The sequence below is a fragment of the Syngnathoides biaculeatus genome, chromosome 22 (assembly GCF_019802595.1).
Source record: "Syngnathoides biaculeatus isolate LvHL_M chromosome 22, ASM1980259v1, whole genome shotgun sequence".
NCBI lineage: Eukaryota > Metazoa > Chordata > Actinopteri > Syngnathiformes > Syngnathidae > Syngnathoides > Syngnathoides biaculeatus.
In genome coordinates, this window is record NC_084661.1 from 18,804,472 (window position 1) to 18,828,594 (window position 24,123).

Sequence of the window (24,123 nt, forward strand, 5' to 3'; positions counted from 1 at the left end):
GTGTAATACAAAATTCAGCCAATATAACTCGAGTGTGTAGACATAGACATTCGTTTAATAAGGTACACTATTACCTTCGTGGCATCATTGAATTTTATTCCATTAGTTTGCCTTCTTGTGCGAGTGTAAAGCGAGATTATGCAATATACCATGACTTTAAATCTTCCTTTCCTTTGGGCTTGCCCTGGACGGGCTGGCCACAGCGCGTCATCTTTTTCCACGTACCCCTCTGCACCCACTGCCCTCGTGTCTTCCCTCAAAAACTCCATCCATCCACCTTCTGTTTGGTCTTCCTAACCCTCATCGCCCTTCGACCAATCCCCTCACTCTCTCTCCACCAAACCATCAGAATCCACGCTGTCAAATGTTGTCTCCAAGATGTCTAACCTTGGTCGTCCCTATTATGAGCTCATTTTGAATTTTATCCAATCTGTTCACTACTAACCCTAACCGCATCGCCAGTTCTGCTTCCTGTCGTCTGCTCAGTGCCACTGCCTCTTATCTATTGATAACGGTTATATATATAATTACTTTGGACAACAAGGTGCGTTACTTGAACTAGTCACCGAACAACAAATGCTGAACATGAAGAACACCAAAGAGCGAATAAGACATGCGTGCAACTGTAACTCATTAATCAACACAAGTACAACGTTGACATTTTTTTTTAAGAAAACGTTGCCTTGTTTGTTGCCAAATGATGGTGATTCAAACCTTCATCCGAAAGCCAGCAAATTCCACCGTGTTCTGGCAACCAATTTGTGTGCACGACAAGGAAGTATTACATTTTTTTTTATTTTTTGCGAACTACTTTTCAACAGAATGGGCGAATTCATTTCAAATGACAATTCACCTTTGACTGCGCGGTGGTTCCACGGTTCCAAAATCCCCAAATTCCTGGCACGTCCTTTTCATCAGGACTCAGGTAAGGAACAGCGAACCCACGAAGACCACTGCCCCTTGAACTCTCGGAATGCTAATGCTATTCAGCATGAAGAAATGCTAGGGCCTTTTTTTTTTTTTTTTGAAACTTTTCTGTTTTCCCTCCCTAACCTCCATTGAAAAATTCATTCGGCTCCACGCATGTAGCCGTTTCGCGGACTTTGTCGCCACGTAGGGGTGAAAAAGGAAATTGCATCATAAAAAAGATGCTGAAATGAAACGTTTATCAAAAGCTTGTGAAATCTGAGAAGATGTTCTGCTGTGCTCTCCCTGTCGTGTATTCCAATGTACCTGTACACAGGAAGAGTTTTCAAATGCTTGTACTTGACTTGATTTTTTTCCACTGATGACTTTTTACAATGACTCCTTGCACTTGAGAAAAGATATAATCCCTCCATCCATCTTTTCATTACTTTACGCGTATCGGAAGGGGGCAGCAGCTTAAGCAGGGAAGGCCAGACTTCCCTTTCCCAACATCTTCATACAGGTCTTCCGGGGGCACCCCAAAATGTTCTCAAGTCAGCCTGGAGACAAAGTCTCTCCAGCGGTCCCGGGTCATCCCTGGGGTCTCATCCCGCTGGGACGTGCCCAGAAAAGATCATCGTAAGAAGATGCCCGAGCCACCTCATCTGGCTCCTCTCAATGCCAAGGAGCAGTGGGTCGACTCTTAGCCCCCCCTGGAAATCTGAACTTGTCACCCTATCTCTCAGGGGGAAAAGCGGAAACAGTGCAGAAGAAACTAATTTCATCCGCTGATATTTGTAATCTTGTTCTTTCGGTGATGACCTCGTAACCATCGGTGAGGATAGGAACGTATATCGACTGGAAAATTGTCACCTTTCGGCTCTGCACCTTCTTCACCACAAGAAAATGATACAGATTCCCATCACTACAGATGAGGCCCCAAAAACAATCAGAAGTAGGTTCAATAGGTAGATTTTTTTTTTTTTTTTGGACTTAATATTTTCACTCTGTCTCCAGCACATTGTGCTGCCATTTACTTTTCAGTTCTTGTTAATTCAAGGTCTCTCGTGCAAAAGGAGATCAAAATTCATAATGGCGTCTTGCATTTCAAAACTCTGCAATATTAGCAGAGATGATAACTAAACTTGATTTTGTCACAAATGAGGCGAAGGTTGGACCCAAATGTAGGAAGCCGAAACATAAGTGTGGATTTTACAAAGGTTAAAACGGGACTTAAATACATAACTTAACAAGGGCGCAACGAGGTGGAGGTGCTGCCAAGTAGCCCCAGCGCGCACAAGGAAGTGCCACGGCCACGGCCACGGCCCCAAACCTAACCCTCGCCTGATCAATCTGCGGCTCGTGAATAAAACCCCAAGATACTTGAAGTCCTCCACTAGGAGCAGCATCTTATTTCTGACCTGGAGAGAGAGCACTCCACCCTTTTCCTACTGATGACCATGGTCTCAGATGTGTAGGTGCTGATTTTGACCCTAAGCCTAACCCTGAAATGTAAATCCATCACAAGAACACGTGTTGGCATCATCTCTGTACACGTCAGCGTGGCAACAAGTCACATTGAGCTTGTGCTAATGCGCTGCAAGCACGGCAACAAGTCAAAGTTGCTCGAGCATTGCTAGCATTTGTCGTTTGGCTCTGTGCACCGCGTAAGCAAACATCTTCCCGTTTCTTGCGTCTGCTTGTTGTTTTGGGGGCCTGGAGTACAAAATCTGAACTGCAATTACCATGAGTCTCCAGCAACCAACAGCCCTCCTTCTCCTACCGCCCCCGCCCGAGCTGGTGGCTGTGTGCTGAGGACGGTGGGAGGAGGAAATGGAAGAGGAGGGGGAGTTTGGGAAAGAATGTGTGGAATTCATTTCCTGTTCTGCGTCTCTGAGCGTTTGATAGACAAAAACTGAGGAAACATGAGGCAGTGAAGTATTCTCTGCGTTTTCTCCCAAAAGCAGCGGCGGCATTGCAGGGAGGAGACGGGCGTTGCCAGCGAGCCATGGCCCAGCCTCTGCTCAAGAAAACTTTCTCCCGGCTGCGATCCAAAAACAGATCCCGCCGGAAGACGGACCCTCAAGTGAACGGTGAGCATCGCAGGCACGCTCTTCGTCTTCTTCGTTCACAACTGGATCTTTTTGGCTTTCACTTGGGAAGACTTTATGAAAATTTGTCAGGGAAATAACTGCTATCTTATATCCTGCTCAAGGGACCACTTGTTGTGAGGAACTGTCTTTGCATCCAGTCGTGTCAGGTTAGGAGTATGTTTCGATCAGGACAAACATTTGACACATTTAACCAAAGGACCGAATGATCCATAGGCAAATCTCATTTTGTGAATGGTGAATGTAATCTGTATGTACAGTAATGAACAGTATGAAAATGGACCTGCTGAACACTTTACTGCCAGTGTCAGTGTGTTCTTCCTGTTTATCTGTGTGCTGGCAAAGAAGGGAAGACTTTGATAGATTAGCTTCATTGGCCCAGCCAAGCTCACTGTGTATCCTGTTTAATTAACCGTGTGCGGAATTGGATGATGAATAGTGAATAGCACCATTTTTTCCCCCGGATGGGTTACAGAGACTTCATTCACTCACACACTGAACCCCCCGCTCCCCCCCCCCCCCTTCTTGCAAACACGTTCATACAAAGTGGTTCTTGTACAGGATGAGACCAACACACAAATATTGGATGTGATTTTAATGTTACACGTCAAAACGGCAACATCACAACATGCGTATTGATGACCATTACCTGTTGTTTTTCTCAAAGTTGCATTTCAGTCCGATGTTATTCTCCACAACTCCAGTCCTCCCTTGCCAGGAATGACAGGTAAATCCAGGAAGGCAGCTGCAGACCCTCCATCAGCGTCACTCATCCACCCGGATAAGAGCGTGTGGCCAGGTTCAGTAGCTCGGCCCACATCACAAAACACTGATTCCGACAGAAACTCAGAGGTTCCAAAGTTAATCCAGGACAAGGTAATTGTCAACGGGGGACAGTCTGTTCTTGGGTACAAGGCGAAGGAGGAACGGACATCTAGATTCTTGGCTTTCAACATTTCACGTGGTTTCACAGCCGGCAGGCGGAAGCACAACAATCAGCAACAAGTTGTCTGGCAAGCGGGCCTACCTGCAGAGCTTGGATCGCAGCAGTCGAGACTGGGTGCTGTCCTCTGGAAAGCCCGACACGTCAGACGAGACCTGTGGATTGTGGCAGGAAAGCGGCAGTGACATTTGGTACAACCCCATCCCAGAGGAGGAGGACACGGCTGGACAAGTGTGGCTGAGGAGGGAGATGAAGTCAGGCCAGTCAGAGACCAGAACACAACAGCTTCACGCTTGCAGAGACGGACCTTCTCTGGAAGCTATCGGCCACCATCTCGACGAATTAACTGCAGAAAGCTCAGGTATGAAAACTTGCCATGGGCTGATTTTTTCTTTTTTCTTTTTAGACTGTTTAAAGATACCCCAATGTCTCCTTCTGGCAGCCTCTCAGCCACTCTCTTCAAAGAAAGGGGGTGTTATTGACCGGCTGAGGTCACCTGGCACAATGAGGAAACTCTCGCTAAAGATGAGGAAACTTCCAGAACTGACACGCAAACTCAGTCTCCGCTCCTCCCGTGTTGGACAAGGAAGTGACAGAGTGGCAGGAGGGGACGAAAGCACCAATAAGAATGCCTCCAAGCACAATGTCATAAGTCGATATCACCTGGATAGCTCCGCCCCTCGTGCATTGCCCCTGCGGCGGTCATCGAGAGTTCGCTCAGCCACTAAAGGAGGTCAAGGAGGTCAGCTGTCACCCTACTAATTAAAGACGTTTGTCATTCAACCATTAATGTGCTCTCCGGACACAAATATCTTTAGGTTATCTTAGTGACGGAGATTCACCTGAACTGCTGCCACGGCAACCCGGTGATTTGGCTTCATTCCCACTCTACGTGAGCTCTGAACCGTCACGATCCTGCCAGCGAATAACGGGTCTACTGACTGTTCACCTTGTGGGCCTGGACCAGATGAAGACAAAGAAGTAAGCCTAAATTATATATATATATATATATATATATAATATGTTATGATATGAGACTCAATGAGAGACTATCGAGAGGAAAAGGAGGGGCTCCAGACCCCAATATGAATGAAGAACCGACGGCAATCATCAAGAAAATCTGGGCTTCCAGAATTCCCAGGCTATGCCACAGACCGATTGCATCCAGGCACTAATTCAGGCAAATGGACCCCCGACCAAATAGCCAAAATGAATGTAGCGTTTTCAAAGTTTCGCATTTGGATTTTTCATTTTTCTGCCAAAAACCGAGAAGTAAATGGTGATTTTGTCACAGGATTCAAATGTTTGGAATCCCTCATTTCAGGGGTTTTATGAGCTGGAAGCCCAAATGATGTAAAAATAAACAGTAATAGAACAATCAAAGGCGGCATGGTGGTGCAGTTGAAAGCATAGGCCTTTTGAGGATCCGGGTTCAATCCCAGCCCTTCCTGTGTGGACTTTGCATGTTCTCCCCATCCCTGCTTGGGTTTTCTCTGGGCACTCCGGTTTCCTCCCACATCCCAAAAACACTCTAGGTATGATTGTGAGTGCGGCTGTTTGGCTCTAAGTGCCCTGGTATTGGCATTGGCAACCAGTTCAGGTTGTACCCTGCCTCGTGCCCGTTGACAGCTGGAGTAGGGTCCACCACTCCCGCGAACCTTGTGAGGATAAGCGGCTAAGAAAATGGATGGGTGGATAAATAACAATCAAGATGACGGGAAGGCTTTGTTTTGAATGGTTTTGTTGTTGTCTCGCTCAGGTCAGATGAAAGCAAAGAGATTTTTCTCGCAATCCAGATTGATGGAATCACTCGAGCCAGGACTTCTCTTCTTAACCTGCAAGGCCACACTATTCCTCTAAATCACACGTTCCACCTGGAGCTGGAGAGAGCGCGTCAACTACGAGTGGTGGTACTTTCATCAGGTAAAACTGATTGCACTGGCACAACTGGTGCCATTGGGGCTCACGTCACTGTCTGAATTTGACCAATCAGCTCAGCCGAAGTTTGACCAGATCAGGAACAGAGTTTGCTGTCTCGGGGGAGTCACAATCCCGCCACTCTTCAAAGGTGGAGTACACCATAACATTTTGATCAGTAACGGAATGGACTGATTATAATTACTGATGTGTACATCAGGAAGTCGCAGTCAGCAGCTGTGTGTGAAGCTGGAACCAACAGGTCTTCTTTACATAAAAGTGTCACTGCAGGAACAATGGGACATGCAGGTAGAAGTGTAGAAACAAAACCAGCGCTTCACATAGAGAGAGCTTGTCATTGCAGACTTGGGAAGGGGGCGATCAGACTGGCTAACTTTTATGAAACACGAATTGCAATCCATATGTGATCATTTACACATACCAATCTTGATTTAATTCAGTTTGTCAGCAAGTCAACAGCCCCCGCTAATGTGTTTGGGGTTGAATTGCGCCACCTGGTGGAGGAAGAAGGATCTGCTTCTGAAGTTCCTTTGCTCATCCAGAAGACTGTGGCAGAGATTGAACGGCGAGGACTGAAGGTAGCATTACAGCTTTCAAAACTGGGCGGAATCCAAGTACAAACAATAAAGACTTTCTCTTTTGTGACTGTTCCTGTCATCCAGGCTGTGGGTCTGTATAGACTGTGCGGTTCTGCTGCGGTGAAGAAGGAGCTCAGGGATTGGTTTGAGAGGAACAGTTCAGCCGTGCGCCTCGGTGAGGATCTCTATCCCGACATAAATGTCATTACAGGTGAGTGGAGAAATTTGTTGGAAGAGTGGGATTTGAGTTTGACGTTGAGCCATACTTACCAATTACTTTCTGCACTTTCCATCACTGATCCTATCTTAAGTTAAATAAAATGGGACTGAAATGAGCTAAGATCCTGAGGTTCATGTCTTATTGGTGTGAGCGATTGAAAGTACAAAAGCATTAGTTTGGCAATGCTATAGATGACATGAGCAATTATTGTTGGAATAAAAAAAAAATCAGCAAGACAATTTGCCTTTCAAAACCGAGTTGAATGTGTGGACAGGCATATTGAAAGACTACCTGCGGGAGCTGCCATCTTCACTCATTACGACGACTTTGTACGAGGTTGTTACTGAAGCTATGACCCGACGCCCCCCTCCCGTTCCAACGGTGAACCCTGACCCCAGGCTATCTGAGAACACGGTGCAGCTACTGTCCTGTCTGCCAGCACCAGAAAAGGTGAGACATCAAGACAACTCAGCCTCAATGAGGAGGATGGAGGCCGCGGCTATTTCCCATTCTCTCTTCTAGGCCACTTTGACTATGCTGCTGGACCATCTTAGCCTTGTGGCACACTTCAGCTCTTGCAACAGGATGACACACCAAAACCTGGCTGTCTGTTTTGGCCCAGTCCTCCTCAAACAGACCCAGGAGTCCTGGAGGGGTGACAGAGCGAAAGGAGGACAAAAAGGGGCGAAGGCTTTCAGTCAAGGAGAAGATTCAGCTAGTGCGGTTGATTTCAAGAGACACATTGAGGCATTGCACTACCTGCTGCAGCTGTGGCCAGGTGAGAGGACGGGCTGCTTTTAAGGGATGCGTTATTGAGATCTGCTGGTGACTACATTTGGATTGTCACCTCTTTCCTGCTCAGTGCCGACTCATCGAATCCCAGCAGACGGCAGCGCTGATGTCTCCTCTCCTTCTTCCCCCATTCTGTGCCATAAAAGCCCAGCCCATTCTGTTTTAGAGGAGGAGGAAGAGGAGGACGAGGAGCAAGAGGAGGAGGAGGCGGTGGTGTCGCGTCGTGGCCGAGACGGTGTGGCACGCCTGGATAGTCCACCCCCCATAAACCGCTATGCTGGTGACTGGAGTATTTGCGGGCAACATTTTTTGTCTGGACAAGAAGCTGATTATGATGAGGTGGCAGCAAGTGAAAGTGACCAAGGTAGACAATCAAGCATGATGATTTGCTTTTGGCTTTTACCGTCTTCAAGTGTGTCTTTTGGTATCGGGGGCTCACTTAATGCTAAAGGAAGACAAACATTTTCAAAGTTTAAACTGCAGCTAAGCCTTCTTTGGTCATCCATTCTAATGTCTGAGTTTTATGTTTGTTGATACCCTGTCTCAATGTCATGTTAAATAACTCAAATGACGTCTAATGATGTTGGGATTGATTTGAGTTGTGTGTCTGTGTGTGCTGCTACATTTTGGCAGGAAGTGAAGATGACGAGGAGAAGAAAGATGTTTGGTTTCCAGGAGGGAGCACCGCGCTCTATGTGGAAGATGTTATGGATTTTGATGCACCGTTTAATTGTCAACTCAGCCTGAAGGACTTTGATAGCCTTATTCACGACCTGGACCGAGAGCTAGGCAAACACATCAACATATGCATGTAGACGGTCACGATGAGCTGAAGCCAAAAACAAACTGTCGTGTTGTCCAGGTCCGAGCTCATCGGGCAATTGATTGATTGATCGATTGTCTGACAAGGAAGTTGATGAGCGCCCCATATGAGCCAAATGTTAACTTTTTGCACTGTTCTTGTCGTACTGAAAATGCACTCCGATTTTGATGAATTTTCTGTATTGGGAAAATTCACCAAACTAAATATGCCCTCGAAGCCAAATTTGAACGTTCGAAGGTTCGGGGCATGCTGAAATACTAAAACCTATACCTTAAGTATTAAACCACACAATTTATCATTTCTCTATGATGCTACACAGCAGGGCGCCCCCTAGTGTCAGTTAGACACCTTTTGACTCTCTTTTGGTTCTGCTTGTTGATGGTGATCAGTATTAAAAGGTACCAAGTTCATTGATCTTGAACAGTATTCACAGTCCCAAGATGACAGATGCTAATTAACAATAATGGTACCAAGTCTGCGACAGATGCTCCAAACACAGCACTCCCTGATGATGTGTCAGTATTATTGTGTTTTGCACAACATCATAATGCACTTGTTTTTGTAACCAAAGTATGCACAGCAGCTTGTCTGTCTACAAAATTAAACATCACTTTTCTGTCAAACTACATACAAGCCTTTCTGCAACAACTCGTGACAGTAATGATTTGGACCTCAAACCATTCAACTCAAGGATAATCTTGTCAACATGGAGCTGTGCATTTAAATGAAGGTTCGAGGGGAAAGGTTATTCATGACAGCCTAAAAAAACACACCATGAATAATTACGACCACCAACACACAATACCTCCATGTCGGTGTTGCGGTGCGGGTTAACCACGCGCCATTTATCCTGTGGGAAAACAACAAAAAAAAAGTTTGCGCAACCCCAGTACACTATTGTATCGACCTGGTTTGCACTCTGTGAGTAACAGACTGTGAATAATAAACCACATCATAAGAAACTTGGCCCAGCTCACCAATTGCAGAAGGAAACATTTATTTTTACAAATAGAAGCATCCCAATTGGACAAAAAGAGCACCAGAATCTTATCAAGTGGCACTTTCTTTGTCTCACTTTCCCAAGTTCCTATTGGATATTCAAACAGATGATTATTATGGTTTGAATTGTCAAAAGACATTAAGCATTATCAAACCCAAATTTTGAAGGTGAATTGGAGCGATTGGTTTTGTTTACCCTGATCGTTTGTCATCACTAACAAGTGGGCTGTGACAAAATTTATTGAGGTCGGCCAAGTTGACGTTTGGAAATGAGAACAAAAGTGTAAACTATACTTATTAATTTTTTGATGTAATTATATAGTGTGAACGTCCATAACTGTAGAGAGTATTTTTTTCCCATGCCATCATGCTTATAAATCGTTTTTCTTGAAAATAGTGTTAAAGTTAGAATAAATTGCAAACGTAAGAAAAATACATTTAGAAAGGGCACTCTATTTAAAAAAAATAAAATAAATCATTCGCGCATGTCTCATATATTTAATAACACAAATCGTTTTTCTTATTTATTGATGCCCCTACCCTTTCTGTAGCTGCCGTGTCAGTTACACTACTTGAGTTAACTTAGTTATTTATGTATTTGAATTAAAGAGTGAATTAAAGTAAATAAGAATTTATGTTATTGAGAGAAAACATTTTCGTTTTGTTAGTCCATGTTTATGTAACGGAAACTCGTTCACTTATGTTGTCGGTGTCTCGACGCTTATTTTGGGGCACTTCCTGTGCAAATTATTTCAGCTGGAAAGATTCGGAGGGTGTTAATTAGAAAGAGAGAAGCAAGAAGAATGTTTGGTCAGAAAGGTCAATGAGGTGTGTTTATCGCTTTTGTTTTGTCATTTATTTGTGTCGTATGAATTTTAATGTGTATGCGTTTTGTTTTGTATATAGTTCTTAAGGCATCTATGCCATCTTTGACATTTTGGCATCAAAGTATCTTGGCATGTCGGCAGATAAGCTTGTTGACGTGCTAATAAAGGGCTCTGAAAAAGAGCATCTTGTCCGGAGTGACTGAATTGGAGTTACACTTTCCATAAAATACGGAGAAAAACATACAATTCAGTGACTTTATCTACAATGACAGTGAACGTCCACTTGGGGAAGTCGCATGCCCAGCCGAAGACGGAAAGGCGCGCGTCACAGCTGAGGCTGCTGGGAGGATGAAGATGAGAGGGAGGAGGAGTGGAGGATGAAGATGACAGCGGCAGAAGAGTATGGACACTTAAACACACACAGACACTCAAGCTAATAGCTAACTGCTACATGCAGGCGCAGATTCCTTTATTCATGCTGAAAGAAGGTGGCTAATAAGTACACTTGCTAATAATGCCCACAATAGCTTTATCCTAGTTGCTGCCGAGCGCCTTGACAAAGACAAAAAAGAAGCTAACACAGGCACAGACACACGCCCACACGCTCGTGCACGCACACACACGTACGCAGGGGATGCAGGTGTCCTATTGGACGGTGAGTAATGACCTTACATTGTGTGTGTGTGCATGAATGTACGGACGCATGTGCAATGAAGTGTAATGTCTGCTGTGCTGTAGCATGTTGATGGCAATACCATGGAAACACTGGTGTTATTGGTTGTAAGGGTTCATCTGGACTTACCTGTCGGCATTTACTGGTTCTCCCTAGCATCCTAGTCCTATTGACAAATTTTAGAGCCACGGATTTACTTTTTGGACCGTGCGTAAAGCATTGCAGAGATGCAAAATGTGTGGAGGTCGTCGGAGGATTTGCAGTGAAGAGCCAAACTGTCAAACCTAAACTTCTTGATCAGAAAGATCCAAAACACTGAAATCCCAATTGGCTAACAACTCATAACTACTGTACCTGTACATTAAATGGTCAAATTTATAATTGTAGTTTCTTATGTAACTTTTTTACAAGTCTTGAAATTGAATACATGGCTTGTTCTTTTTGAATATTTACAAACCGTATGGTTTCCTTAGTAGATGAAGCATGCAAGAATTGGTCAACATTGATCACATTCTCATGTTTCTCACACACACACACACACCACACACACACACACACCACACACACACACACACACACACACACACAACACACACACACACACACACACACATAGTGAAAAGGCCTTGGTGGTCCATACGGGTAACCATATTTGATTTTTAATTTTTTTTTTTTACAATGATTAATTTGTGGATTTAAGTTAACAGCCACCATTGAAGAAGATTTGAACATGTAACATCTAACAGAAAATTTGGACATGAGGATTGAATTCCCTTCTAAGGTTCTACTACATCGTCTAACTTACTCGGCGTATGGGATTGATTGAGTCTTCTGGACAGAGTCACAGTCACAGTGTGCTCTATTGGTTGGCCCTGTGACATCTAGTCCTGTCAGTTTTCCTGGTTCTGCCCATAGATCACAATAATCTTGATTGGCCAAGTATACAAAAAACGCACAAGGAATTTGCCACCAGTAGTTGCATACACTGCAGTACTACAGTAAACAAGGCGCAATGACAAAATTACATTTAGGACATAAACTCATAAGCGTCACTGAGCCATGAAAGGGGACTGGTTGTTCTATACGTCTGATCCAACAACAAGTGTGCAAAAGGGTGCAGAGTCCTCCAGCAATCTACAGTATCCAGTGGTTTGGTAAAACTGATCAATGACAGCTGTGCAAATCATGCAGAGAGAAAAGGCTACAACAAAGGATATTGTAGTCGTGCCACTAAATTAAGAAGTACAAAACTTCCCTACGGCAATAAAGTTAATGATAAGAGAGAAGAAGATGTTGAATCATCTGCTGGTTTCCGCATGCTTTCTTCAATGGTGCCTGGATGAGGAAAGGAGTGGGAAAAAGTGGTGACCAGGATTTGAACAGTCCAAGCGTTTTTGTTTGCTCTTGTCTTATTTTTTGCAGCGTGCAAGTACTGAAGTGTCTTCTCATGAAAACAGTTTGTATAAGTGACAGCCTGCTCATCTCTTCTCTCCCTAGCTGAAAATTAGATAATGACTTTGTTCCTGTGACAAAATAAAATTAAGTGATCAACTGTACTAAAGTGATCAGTTGTTGTTAAAATAGGACTCTTAGCAAAATACACCATTGTGTTTTTCCTCTTAGTTGAATGCCAGTTTCCATCCTTGTCAAGTCGGGGTTGACGTAAAGTCCGAGTCTTCTTCCGAGCCAGTTGAGAGCAGCTACACACAGCAATTCCTACCCTGGATGTCCTGCTCAAAGTGTTGTTTGTCGCTCAGCACGTTTTGTGTGTTTGTGGTTTGCAGGTACAAATGTTGTGATATCTGACAGAGAAGCAGCAAGCCTCAAGTTAGTTATGTCCAAACGAGTTGTAGGAGGGCGAGGAAAGGGGGAGAGAGCAGACACCATGGCGACCGTTCAAGCTGTCAATGATGAACTGAGAGCTAAACTGATAAACGTACAGTTAGAACTTCAGCAGGAGAAGAACAAGGTGAAGCCCTCAACCGTCACTGCACATATGTGTGTCAAATTCGTAGTGATGCGGAGTTGATGTGTGTGTGTCATGTCAGGTCAGTCGTCTGGAGAGAGAGAAGAGTCAGGAACTGAGGACGGAGCATCACCGCGCCACCGTTGCCATGACGGAACTGAAAAGCAAACTCCACGAGGAGAAGCAAAAGGAATTAGCCTTTACCAGGGAGACGTTACTACGGCAGCACGAGATGGAGTTGTTGAGGGTGATCAAAATCAAAGATGGAGAGATTCAACGATTGAATGGTTTGGTGCTAACCCTGCGCGATGGGTCCATGGATAAGGTGAGACATCTGATTCACATCTGGCTTTCCGATTGCTTAGCCATTTGTCCAGTCCAGTGTTGATTCCAATTATTTGCCCAATTCATTTAACATGGCTGCAACCAGTTTTTGTAGCTTGGCACTAGTATCTGACTTACCGTCACGTGGTTCTTTTGATCTGACCTACTGAGTGTTGTCTCTTTGCGGTTCTTCAGGTGAGGAGTGCTTTGCTGGCTGAGGTGGATGAGACCCGGAAGAGCTGGGAAGCTGAGCGATGTCGGTTCCAGCAGGAGCTTCAGGAGCAACGTGGAGCAAAGAGGAGCGCTGAAGAAGCTCTAGCAGTGGCGCACCAGGCCTGCCAATCCCGAGTAGCTGAGCTGCGCTCAGCCCATCACCAACACCAGGAGGAGCTTAGCAGAACCAAGAGGGATTGTGAAAGGGAGATCCGCCGACTGGTATGATCGATTGCACATCAAAAACATTGTGTACTACTACTAGTTTTGTCAAATCCTGGCAGAAAAAAAGAGACTACTTCTGACCAAGCGCTACCTGTTTATGTCTAGATGGACGAGATCAAACTGAAGGATAGAGCAGTTAGTGTTTTGGATAAAGCCCTGGGGCTACAGGCCGGCCATGCCCATCGACTTCAGCTGCAGACTCAGGCTGCTGAGCAGCAAATTGCAGCGATGAGGGATGCACAAAGGGCGGGGCAAACCCACCCAGGAAACATCACTAACACCATTATGAACAGTCCTCCTCAGATTGTAAGCCCCGCCTCCTCTTGTTGCCACCAGTCGCACTGAAACCAATTTTGTCTTCACCACCTCATCGGAAATGCAACTTTGCGCTCAGTACCACATCGTAATGACGAGTTCATGTTCGATACCAGATACCAAAATCAACTACGTGTTCATCACCACGTGGCCCAGCTCCAGCATGCACATCCAATAACACTACCATCAAGAAGTCATCTTGTCACACATTTCTTTGCTATGTGGTCACTGATAATTACACATGATCAGATCATTTCACTGTAGATCACAAATACTAGTTGTCTTTTTTGACTTGTACTTTATCTGGAGATCACATGACCCCAATGCAAGTGACCTCAACAAGGCTGTGCATGCATTTGTTTGTTCAGTCTCAGGAGGATCGGGACACACGACGATTTCAACTGAAAATTGCTGAGCTCAGCGCAGTTATCAGGAAACTGGAGGATCGAAATGCTCTGCTGTCTGAAGAACGCAATGAACTGGTAATTATTGACAAGAGTTTATACTGTATATGGTACAATGACAATTGTACTGCTTATCCTCACAAGGGTCTCAGGCGTGCAGGAGCCTATTCCAGCTTTCTTCGGGCAAGAGGTGCGGGTACACCTTGAACTGGTTGCCAGCTACATAGAAACAAACAACCGGTCACAGTCAGATTCACACCTACTGCTAATAAACCTACCACGCATGTTTCTGTGATGTGGGAGGAAATCGGAGTGCCCGGAGGAAACTCACGCAGGCACTAGGAGAACATGCAAACTCCACACAGGCGAGGCCAGGATTTGAACCCGGGTCCTCAGAACTGTGAGGCAAATGTTCAAATCTGTCATCGACCCTGTCACCCAACGACAACTCTGTTTATAGATTTTTGTTAGTTTGACTGCAAACCAGAGTCCCCCCCCCCCCCTACACGTGTTCTGGCACGGGCCGGTGGCTAGAACACCGGCCGACAGGCCCTGGCACGGGTGCGCGAGCGAGGCGGATCCGCTGCTCCTTGCCAAGTGAGGAGTTATTTCAGTTTTGTAAAGTCTGATATGAAACAAAGTTGGATGCACTGGCGATTATACTGAGTGTATGTTTACTTTATTTTTTTACTGCCGGTAGCAGTGTTGTCTGCTAGCGCACTCCTAATTGGTGGTAAATAAAGTCAGAAAATAATTGAGGTGGCTGTGACTTGGTTGGTAGAAACGTGTTCTCGAGTAAATCACTGAACGCCAAATTGACCCATGGCAGCAACCATCCATTTGTGTATGAATTTGTGAATGAATGGTGGAATGTTCTGCTTTTTAAACCAGTTTGTGCACCGTATGGTGGAGGTCAGGGGTCTTATTTAATTTTGTTCTTAAACTGAATTGTTTGTGTACAGGAGTGTTTGTGAAATGAGGTTTTGTTAAGTGTATTGTATTCCACATGTTTCCTGTTTTGTGTGTTGTTTCCTGTTTGGTGGGACATGTAGTTGAAGCGACTGAGAGAAACAGAGAGTCAGTTTCTTCCTCTTCTGGACAAAAACAAACGCCTGAGCAGGAAAAATGAAGAGCTATCGCTCATGCTGTGCCGCCTAGAAAACAAACTGCGCTTTGTCACCCAGGAGAACATGGAAATGGTACGTACAGTAACTCTGCAGGTCTTCTCCAAAGCAAAAGTTTTGTCTTGAACAGTAATGCAAAAAGGGAAAAAAATTTGACCACATAAAGCTACGTTTGTTGTGATCCACAGAGAAGGCCAAGTTCGCTCAATGACCTGGACCGCAGCAACTCTGGTGGTTATCACGGTTACAGCCAGGAGGACAGTGAAATGGAATTTCTGCGACTTCAAGTTCTGGAGCAGCAACACATCATTGACGATTTATCCAAGGTCCTTGTAGCATTTTAAACACTGCTGGCACAATCTTGTCACTGTCGGGCAGAAACCTCTTACATTCAAATTTGGTCAATTTCCCATTTTGTACCCACAGTGCAGTACTATTGGTCCGTCCCCATATGCTTGTCTTGTTTGTACAAATGACTTAAAAATTTCAAGTGTTCAAAATTGCTTGAGAGCAAATCAGAGCACACTGAAATATATTCACAGTTGTGGCCTTTTTCACGTTTGATGAAAAATTGCTTTTTGGACATGTGAGGATTTCACCCAACAGTTGATATATGTATGCGTATTATATATAAATCTAATGAACATTCTTTCAAATTCACAAATTATACTTTTATATATTACCTCCAAACGTCTTTTCAGGCTCTGGAAACAGGAGGTTACGTCAAAAATGTCATCGTAAGTTGTGTTGGGTTGTAGCCATGAAGTTTCCATTTGAACAATTAGAAGTATCTCAAACCTTTAGTATTTGTGTCAACAGGAAAGAGATTTGTTGTTACGATACAGACGTCAAGAATCATTGAAGAGAAAACGAACTGTGAGATCCTGCAGGGTGAGACAGCTTTATTCTTGTTGATTTGTTTGTTGCCATTTCATTTTCATTTACCCAGGTGATAGAATAAACCCTAACCCTGGTGTACATAACTACCAGACAGGCCACAAGCGCGTGAAATATCAGCAAGACATAATGTAATTTATGTCACTAGCAACAACGATAGAGGCCCCGTAGCTCAGTGGTTAGAACACTGGTTTGGTAAACCAGGGGTTGTGGGTTCATATCCCACTGGGTCCTCCACTCCCTGAGAAGGGTTGCGTCAGGAAGGGCATCCGGCATAAAAATTGTGCCAAACATATATGCGCGTTTGTCTGACATGACACGCTGTGGCGACCCCGAAAGGGACAAGCCGAAAGAAACTCTGTCACTAACAACGATGGTACGAGCCAACTGTGAAAGATATCAAAAAACAACTTTAAGACATTCGTGGGCAGCGTCCCATTTTTGGGACATCAGGATTTTCTCGCATAATAACCTTTACTATATCAAAATATTTACGTTTTAATCTGAAGCCATAATTTGGTATCAGCAGAGGATAACTCATCGTTTAAAATTTAGCAGTTTGATTTTTGGGACGAGATTATAAATTAGTAATGTTATTATATATTTTAACCATAAACGAAAAAGAAGTGTTATTTCCGTGATTGTGGCCTGTTAGGAGACTTTAATCTAAACCCTGCCCAGGAATGGGTTAAGCAGCTTCTTCGGTGTGTCACCACCAAAATGGAGACAGCAAAAGTAACTGGACCTGAAGAAAAGTTTCTTTTGTGAAAAGTGGCTGAGCAATGCCAATGTCTTGACGCTAACGACGAGGGCGTCGAAATGTGGTGCGCGATTTTCTGCTCACATCCTCATCTAGCAGAAAACTTACATCACCACGCAAACACGCCTGTATTTAGTTTTTAAAATATTGGAAGGCTCTTTTGAAATTCCATAGTAATATATTTGGCATTTATGGTTCTCAGTCGAAAAGGTTCCCGACCCCTGACATAGAGGGTGCTGTGGTTAACGTTCTTGCATACATTGTGCCAAAACTACAGCAACATGCTGCATTTGGGTGGACGTACTGGAGAACTGCGCAAGGACAACTGATGGGAATGTTCTGAACTGATAAATGTAATTGCCCTGTTATGAAGCTGCTGCAGTTTGAGTTACAGAAATTTGGGGCATAAAAGCCCCAGTCCAACACTGAGAACATTTTTTTTTTCAAGTCAATGGGACCTCTTTTGTGAAACTTTGCTTCATCAATATAGTGAGGCATCAAGGAGCATTGAAAGTATCAAAACCATTGGCACCTATTAAAATGCAGCTGGTTACAAGTAAATTGGATAATGTCTTCACAGTGTTTCCAGGGTAACATGCTAAGCTTTGACAGCATGTTGTAGACTACATCCTGTAGATTTGGGAAAGAAAAGCTAACAATTGGATGAGACAAAGATGAACTATTGGTGGCCAATGGACTGTTCTTCTTGGTTTTAAATTCACTCTCGGACACAAAGAGTCTTTAATGCTGAAGCAGACAGAGACAAGACAAACTCTTCTGAAGTCCACATTAATCTGTGTTTTAAAGAATTGCAAATATTTTAGGGTTACCCTAACCCTAACCTAACCCTAACCCTACTGCCCGAAGATAGCTCGGATATGCTCCAGCACTCCCGCAACCCTTGCGAGGATAAACGGCTCTGGATATGGATGGATGTTATTGGACAAGAGATCATAATGTGTCTATTTAGCTTGTTCTTTTTGCGTTTGTATGTTTGCAGGTTATAGAAACGTTTTATGGTTATGATGAAGACGTGTCAGTGGACTCAGATGGCTCATCCTTGTCTTTTCACACGGACAAAACCCCGGACACGGAACCTGAAGAGGTGGTCAATTGTTGTCCTTTCTTCTTTCTTTTCTATTGTATATTGGTTCGGATAAAACCGTGATTATTTTGAAAGGGGGCGTCACTGGTGAAATGCCCGGGTTTGACTCCAAGGTAACTCAAAGCAAATGTTAAAATGTTTCAAAATCAAAGCTATGTTGTTCTTGTATACGGCACCGCCTCTTTTTATGTAAATATAGTTAGCGGAAAGTGAGGAAAAACCTCAATCTCTTTTCTCTGGAGGCTCACTATATTCAATATGATAGTTCTCGTTTTCAACGGTCAAACGTTGCACTCAAACATACACAATCTTTAATTTAGAGAGAGGGTTATATACACTGCAGGGAAATTCTGGGAACAGAACTAGAGGAAGATGACACGTAAATATTTATAAAGAACAAGATATACTGGATGACGAGAGCGATATAGGCGCGCTGAATGGCTGAACTCGGGATGCGAGTGTGAAATGAGTGGATACGTGTTGAGCGATGATAAAGCTGGGAATCATTGTGTTTCTTTGTTCCATCCTAATTTGTTTTGCAGTAATTTATACTTGGTGGGCAACTAGTAAGGTGTGTTCCCATTAGGCATCTCAAGCTAGTCAAGCGGGTCAGTTCTTCCAATGTAGAGAACTGCAGTACCCAGAGGAAATCCAAGTAGGCAGTGGAAGAACATGGAAACTTAAGACAGGCAAGGCCAGATTTGAACCCAGTTCCTCACAATTGTGATGCAAATGCGCTAATCATCTCCTCTACCGCACGAGAGTTCTTTCTGTTTGTAACCCTTTGATAGAAGGAACATATATATTGACCAGCAGATTTTAGGGCCTAATGTCAGCCAACAACAAACATCACAAAACACATGCAACCAAACATTTGTAAGCACATAAAAAAAAAATCATCTTAAAAAGAATATATTACTCTACAAAGGAACTCTACAATTGCAATTTGTGTCTGTTGTCATTTTAGCACCGGGTTAGTATGTCTGGATTTTTGTGTGCTGTTGTTGAAGATGATTGTGTTGTGTTGCTGATGAAGAAAAGGCTTTTGGTCATTTATTACGCTAACTTCATGTGTTTATGATAGCCACGGATAACAGCTTCACAAGAATGAGATGCTAGATTACATGAGTCACTTGGTTACATCTTAACCATATGTAAAGCAAACAGTATAATCAGCAACACTACTTGTACTTACTATATTATACATGAACCTACAACCCATCAACTTCAGCTGACTATGTAGCTCTTTAACATGACTTAGCTATCAAATCGTTCTTTCTAGCTATCAAATCGTTCTTTCTAACCCTACATAGAAAGTAGTACATTGTCGTTAAGTGCATTTGCCATGAATTTTTCATCCTAATCTGACGGTGGATGGATGGATGGATGGATGGATGGACAGACATGAATGTCAAGAGTATGAATATCAATAATTATACTCACTTTTATGTGCATCCTTGCCTATTCTGTCATGTTAGGAGCAAGGTCTTTGCCTGTTAGCGTGGGCGGACTCAAGTCCAATACTATTTGATTTCAAACAATATCCTGGAGCACACTTATTTTCAAGGTCTACACACCCCTTCGCCTTGGCCCTTCCCTAGGAGTTGTGATACGCCTTCTTTCTCCTACACGAGAGCAGGACTAAAGAGTGGTTTTGTTAAAAATGTTTTGTCAGTCGTCTGACTGATTCTGGGAGTAGTGTTGTGTTGCAGGTGTGTGTTCATGAGGAGGCAGAGCTTCGCTATCGCCAATTGACACAAGAATATCAAGCTCTGCAGAGAGCCTATGCTCTTCTAACTGAGACGAGTGGCGGGAACTATGACGCTGAAAAGGAGATCAAGGTGACGACCCCTTTCTGCAACCTCCAGGTTCGTGCTCAAATTCCTCGTGAGCGGTTGAATCTTTCTTTTCAGACCAGAGAACAACTGCTGGCAGAAATCAGTCAATGTCAAACCAGAGTAGCAGATCTAGAGTCGGCGTTGAAACAACAAGGACGGGTAAGCGTGGACATGCACACGTGTATGCTTAGTTGTAGTGTAAAATGTATTGTGTTTACCACAGTCCAACAATCTTTTGCGATTGAACGGAAAAGTGCTGGAGAGCAAATCCTGCATAGACACTTCAGATTTGCAATGTCCATAATCTTCCAGGATGTGAAGTGGGTGGAGGAGAAGCATCTGTTGTATCAGAGGAACCAGCAGTTGGTGGAAAAGGTAACTCGTATTCACTTTTAATTTTCCCCAGTAGAAGGTTGCAGCTTCCTTGGAGCATACGGGAGAAAGAAAATAGCTTTGTTAGGTCACTCATCATTACTTGAATTTGGATGCTTTTTCATAAAACGGGCCTAGATTTGTGGAAACAGAAGCATGGATGATATTTGTTGAGCAAATGCATACATTGCGCAGTGAGGAGAGTCAGCAAGTAGCTTCACTATGAGGAACAAAATGGGTCCTTCTATGACTGCGCTGCACACTACTGTACAATATCCCTGCTAATGCCGGAGATGATGGTATTCAATTGGTGTGTTGCTGTTTCAGGTGAGACATATGGAGGCAGAAGAAGTGCGTCTGAAAAACGACATCCAGGATGTCAGAGATCAAAATGAACTACTCGAGTTCCGAATCTTAGAGCTGGAGGTGATAAGACTCAGACAACAATGGTGACCCGAGACAGAATGTGACAAATCCTTGTTTTTATTCAGGAAAGGGAGTGGCGCTCCCCTGGAATGAAATTCCAGCAGATACAATTCCCAGACAGTCTCAGCCCATTGCAGGTCTATTGTGAGGCAGAGGGCGTAGCTGTACGTAACACACCCATTACTCCACTCATTCAAAATGCGAGCTGGTGTCACCGTGTTTGTGTTTCTATGTTTTGGCAGGACATCGTGATCAGTGACCTTATGAAGAAGTTGGACATCCTCGGCGATAACGCCGTAAGTGTATGTTGAAGTTATTTTATATCAAGCAAACACGTTGTTATACTTTGACTTGTTAGCATCATGGAGCATCTTGTGCTATTCTTACTGTTTTGCTGAAGATATAGTTTGAAAAGGCTGAGTACATAAAGGAGTTTGTTAGCATGCTGCTAGCTGGTTAATACTGCTGTTACTGTATTCTGCAGAATCTGGCCAATGAGGAGCAGGTGGTTGTGATTCATGCCAGGACTGTTCTCACCCTTGCTGAGAAGGTTACACACAAACGCGCACACACACACACTGGGAAACACAAATGTTGATAATGTGATAATTTGTCATTTCCTCAGTGGTTGGAATCCATTGAAGTGACGAAGTCAGCACTGCAACAGAAGATGTTGGACATTGAAAGTGAGAAGGTAAACGTGGAAACTCAGCAAAGAGGCACAAAAGCAATGTAGAAGAGCAACTCCGATCATGAACTCTGTGTGCATGTGCGTGCGCATGTGTGTGTTGCACTGATAGGATTTGTTCTGCAAGCAGAAGGGCTACCTAGATGAAGAGCTCGACTTCAGGAAGCGCTCCATGGATCAGGCTCACAAGGTAAGCAAACTAAAATCTCCTGACGGACCACTGATCGACAATGGTTGTCACACAGAGGATCCTGGAGCTGGAGGCCATGTTGTATGAGGCACTACGACAACAGGATGAGTCCAGAATTGTTGGACAGAAGGACACTTGCGTGAATGATGTGCTGACACAAGACCAGAGGGATGGGCTTCAGAGCGCAATGAACCAATGGAAACGAGCTGTGATGTGTGAACTGAGGGAGCGAGATGCTCAGATCCTCCAAGAACGAATGGATCTGCTGCAAGCCACACAGCAGGTCAGGGCTGCAAACAACCTGCACAATACTTTACTCCTCTTAACCCGTCACACAGTTTCAAATTTCCATCATAGAGAAACAAAGAGTTGGAAGAATTCATCGAAGGCCAGAAACGACAAATCAAAGAATTAGAGGAGAAGTTTCTCTTTCTCTTCTTATTCTTCTCTCTGGCCTTCATCCTGTGGTCCTAACATCAGCCGGTGAGTCAGTGTCACTGCACTCTGCATTGATTTACATTTAGCAATTGTCACTTTTCTACAACTTTTGGTTTGGTGTATCTTGTATTTTTGTAATAGTGATCTTAGTGATTGCTTTTCAGTCACTTTTTGTTTGTCCTCCTTTGTTGTGCACTTTGTCAACTTTGTTTAACCTGAGTTTTTGTTAGAGGGCAGAATATTTAATCATCATGGTCATAAATTATGGCAATACAGTATTTGCAGAAAAAAATAACGTTATCTTTTTAAAACCTGTGCTATATATTGCAATGTGAAAAAATGTAAGATCAGTGTTGGGAAAGTTGAACTAAATTATAGTTTGGTTCAAGGTTCCGCAAATGAGCGAGTTCAATTGTGTTCAATATATTTAAGTCAACCTTTTTCAAACATTGTTCATTTGTAGTTAATATATATATATATATATATATATAATATATATATATATATATATATATATATATATATATATATATATATATATATATATATATGCAGCTTTCACCTTACAATCTCCAAAACATAAGGAAAGATGTTTCATTGGTCTGTTTTAAAACGAGACATTAAAGCAAACACAGGACTTTTGTCCTTAATGCGCGAACAAATCCACGTCACACAGTATGAATGGAATAGTGGTGAAAGGGTATTGTTAACTTTGCATTTATTGCAGCTTTGACAGACGACACGAGCAAAATAACTTTTCTATTTTTGTCCATCCATCCATTTTGTGAGCCGCCTCCCTTCACAAGGGTGGCGGGAGCGCTGGACCCTATCCCAGCTATTTTCGGGCAGCGGGTGGGGAGTGCCCTAAACCGGTTGCCAGCCAATTGCAGGGCATGTAGAGACAGACATACTCACAATCACACCTATGGGCAATTTCGAGTCTCCAATGAATGCATGCCTTTGGGATGTGGGAGGAAACCGGAGTGCCCAGAGAAAATCCATGCAGGCACGAGGAGAACATGCAAACTCCACAAAGGCTTTTCAACCCTGGTCCTCAGAGCTGTGAGAGCAACGCTCTAAACCAGTTGTTCCACCGTGTTTAGGTAACCCTCACCCTAATCATCTCTTTTTAATTTGCGTATATTTTATATCTTTATATTTTAAAGGAATCGAAATGTAATACACTAACAGTGTGACTGTACAACAGATTCATAAATCACATTTTTTGTGTTCATTTTCCTCAGCAACCAAACATGTGACAAGTAACAAAAAAATACTCATGAGTAGAAAAAATTTAGCCTAGTTTCTGGTTTTGTTTTTCAGAGTCTGGCATCCTGCAACTGAACACTCGGCCTATCCGAAACCAGCTGACCTCAATGTCCCACAATGCCTATGTGCTGATTCCCAGTGCAGGTGATGATGGTTTCTACTGCCTTTGTTTCACATGTTAAGAGTACTATTTTACATATCAGCTGAAACATGTATCATTTGAAAAGGTGCAAATAAAGTGAGTGCGAAAAGCACACGCGTTTTATCCTTTTTTTCTGCTGTCTGCTGAATACACCTTTATGTTATATTTTTCTTTTTAATTCCAGTATCATAAAGGAGCAGCAGTGGCTCAGAATATAGAGCTCGTGCATGTGACGTCACAGTTTGCACGGCGCCATATTGCCGGTCAAACCTAGCTGCTTGGCAGTGCAGGAGTCATTGAACCGGAGCAGATTTTCAAATTGCCCGAGACCTGTTGTGCTGTTGGTTGTCACAATAGATGAGACATTTCTTCAAAGATATCATTCTATAGAAATACTAGCAGAAAAGACCACCAAAGATGGATTTCGGAAATTAAACGGGATCGATGGCGCCACACGAAATGTACACATGCTTGTGTAACGATCATTTCATTTCAGGTAGGAATTATTCTTCTCAATCTCAAATGATCAAGAAGTATTTATGACGTCAAGTTGAGTCATTTGAGAACAATGCGTATTTAAAAAAAAAACATCTGTCACAGAGAGGTTTATGCAGGTA

The 24,123-nt window shown here is 43.4% G+C and overlaps 2 protein-coding genes across 8 annotated transcripts; both read left to right on the forward strand.

Annotated features, from left to right (window-relative positions):
* Window positions 1-812: 812 nt before the first annotated feature.
* On the forward strand, window positions 813-7,805 carry LOC133496080 (rho GTPase-activating protein SYDE1). Its single transcript, XM_061811289.1, has 14 exons — window positions 813-925; window positions 2,874-2,999; window positions 3,685-3,893; window positions 3,991-4,321; window positions 4,403-4,702; window positions 4,779-4,941; window positions 5,720-5,883; window positions 5,954-6,028; window positions 6,098-6,186; window positions 6,339-6,476; window positions 6,561-6,687; window positions 6,971-7,146; window positions 7,319-7,474; window positions 7,559-7,805. Exons 1-14 carry the CDS (start codon window positions 823-825, stop codon window positions 7,652-7,654), a joined length of 2,253 nt encoding a protein of 750 aa, XP_061667273.1. The 5' UTR covers window positions 813-822; the 3' UTR covers window positions 7,655-7,805.
* A 507-nt stretch (window positions 7,806-8,312) lies between these two features.
* On the forward strand, window positions 8,313-23,627 carry LOC133496079 (janus kinase and microtubule-interacting protein 3-like). 7 transcript variants are annotated; one of them, XM_061811287.1, is made up of 24 exons: window positions 8,313-10,138; window positions 10,410-10,537; window positions 12,595-12,779; window positions 12,859-13,101; window positions 13,296-13,535; window positions 13,644-13,844; window positions 14,222-14,335; window positions 15,310-15,456; window positions 15,570-15,707; window positions 16,083-16,118; window positions 16,201-16,272; window positions 18,039-18,143; window positions 19,856-19,984; window positions 20,057-20,140; window positions 20,294-20,356; window positions 20,681-20,779; window positions 20,845-20,943; window positions 21,022-21,081; window positions 21,264-21,329; window positions 21,405-21,473; window positions 21,580-21,657; window positions 21,713-21,940; window positions 22,015-22,140; window positions 23,419-23,627. In XM_061811287.1, exons 3-23 carry the CDS (start codon window positions 12,645-12,647, stop codon window positions 22,129-22,131), a joined length of 2,523 nt encoding a protein of 840 aa, XP_061667271.1. In that variant the 5' UTR covers window positions 8,313-10,138; window positions 10,410-10,537; window positions 12,595-12,644; the 3' UTR covers window positions 22,132-22,140; window positions 23,419-23,627. The 7 variants fall into 7 exon arrangements, 3 of the variants coding, with proteins under 3 accessions (XP_061667271.1, XP_061667272.1, XP_061667270.1); XM_061811288.1 differs by having other exon boundaries at window positions 21,022-21,075; XR_009793720.1 differs by having other exon boundaries at window positions 21,713-22,140.
* The last annotated feature ends 496 nt before the right edge of the window (window positions 23,628-24,123 follow it).

What these genes read in the sequence shown, in the direction of transcription:
- LOC133496080 (XM_061811289.1), top strand. Translation starts at nt 823, where the DNA reads ATGGGCGAATTCATTTCAAATGACAATTCACCTTTGACTGCGCGGTGG. An exon ending in GACGGACCCTCAAGTGAACG is followed by an intron (nt 3,000 to 3,684) that starts GTGAGCATCGCA and finishes TTTTTCTCAAAG; the next exon opens with TTGCATTTCAGTCCGATGTT. An exon ending in TTGAACGGCGAGGACTGAAG is followed by an intron (nt 6,477 to 6,560) that starts GTAGCATTACAG and finishes CCTGTCATCCAG; the next exon opens with GCTGTGGGTCTGTATAGACT.
- LOC133496079 (XM_061811286.1), top strand. Translation starts at nt 12,645, where the DNA reads ATGTCCAAACGAGTTGTAGGAGGGCGAGGAAAGGGGGAGAGAGCAGAC. An exon ending in CGGACACGGAACCTGAAGAG is followed by an intron (nt 18,144 to 19,855) that starts GTGGTCAATTGT and finishes GTTGTGTTGCAG; the next exon opens with GTGTGTGTTCATGAGGAGGC. An exon ending in CCATGGATCAGGCTCACAAG is followed by an intron (nt 21,658 to 21,712) that starts GTAAGCAAACTA and finishes GTTGTCACACAG; the next exon opens with AGGATCCTGGAGCTGGAGGC.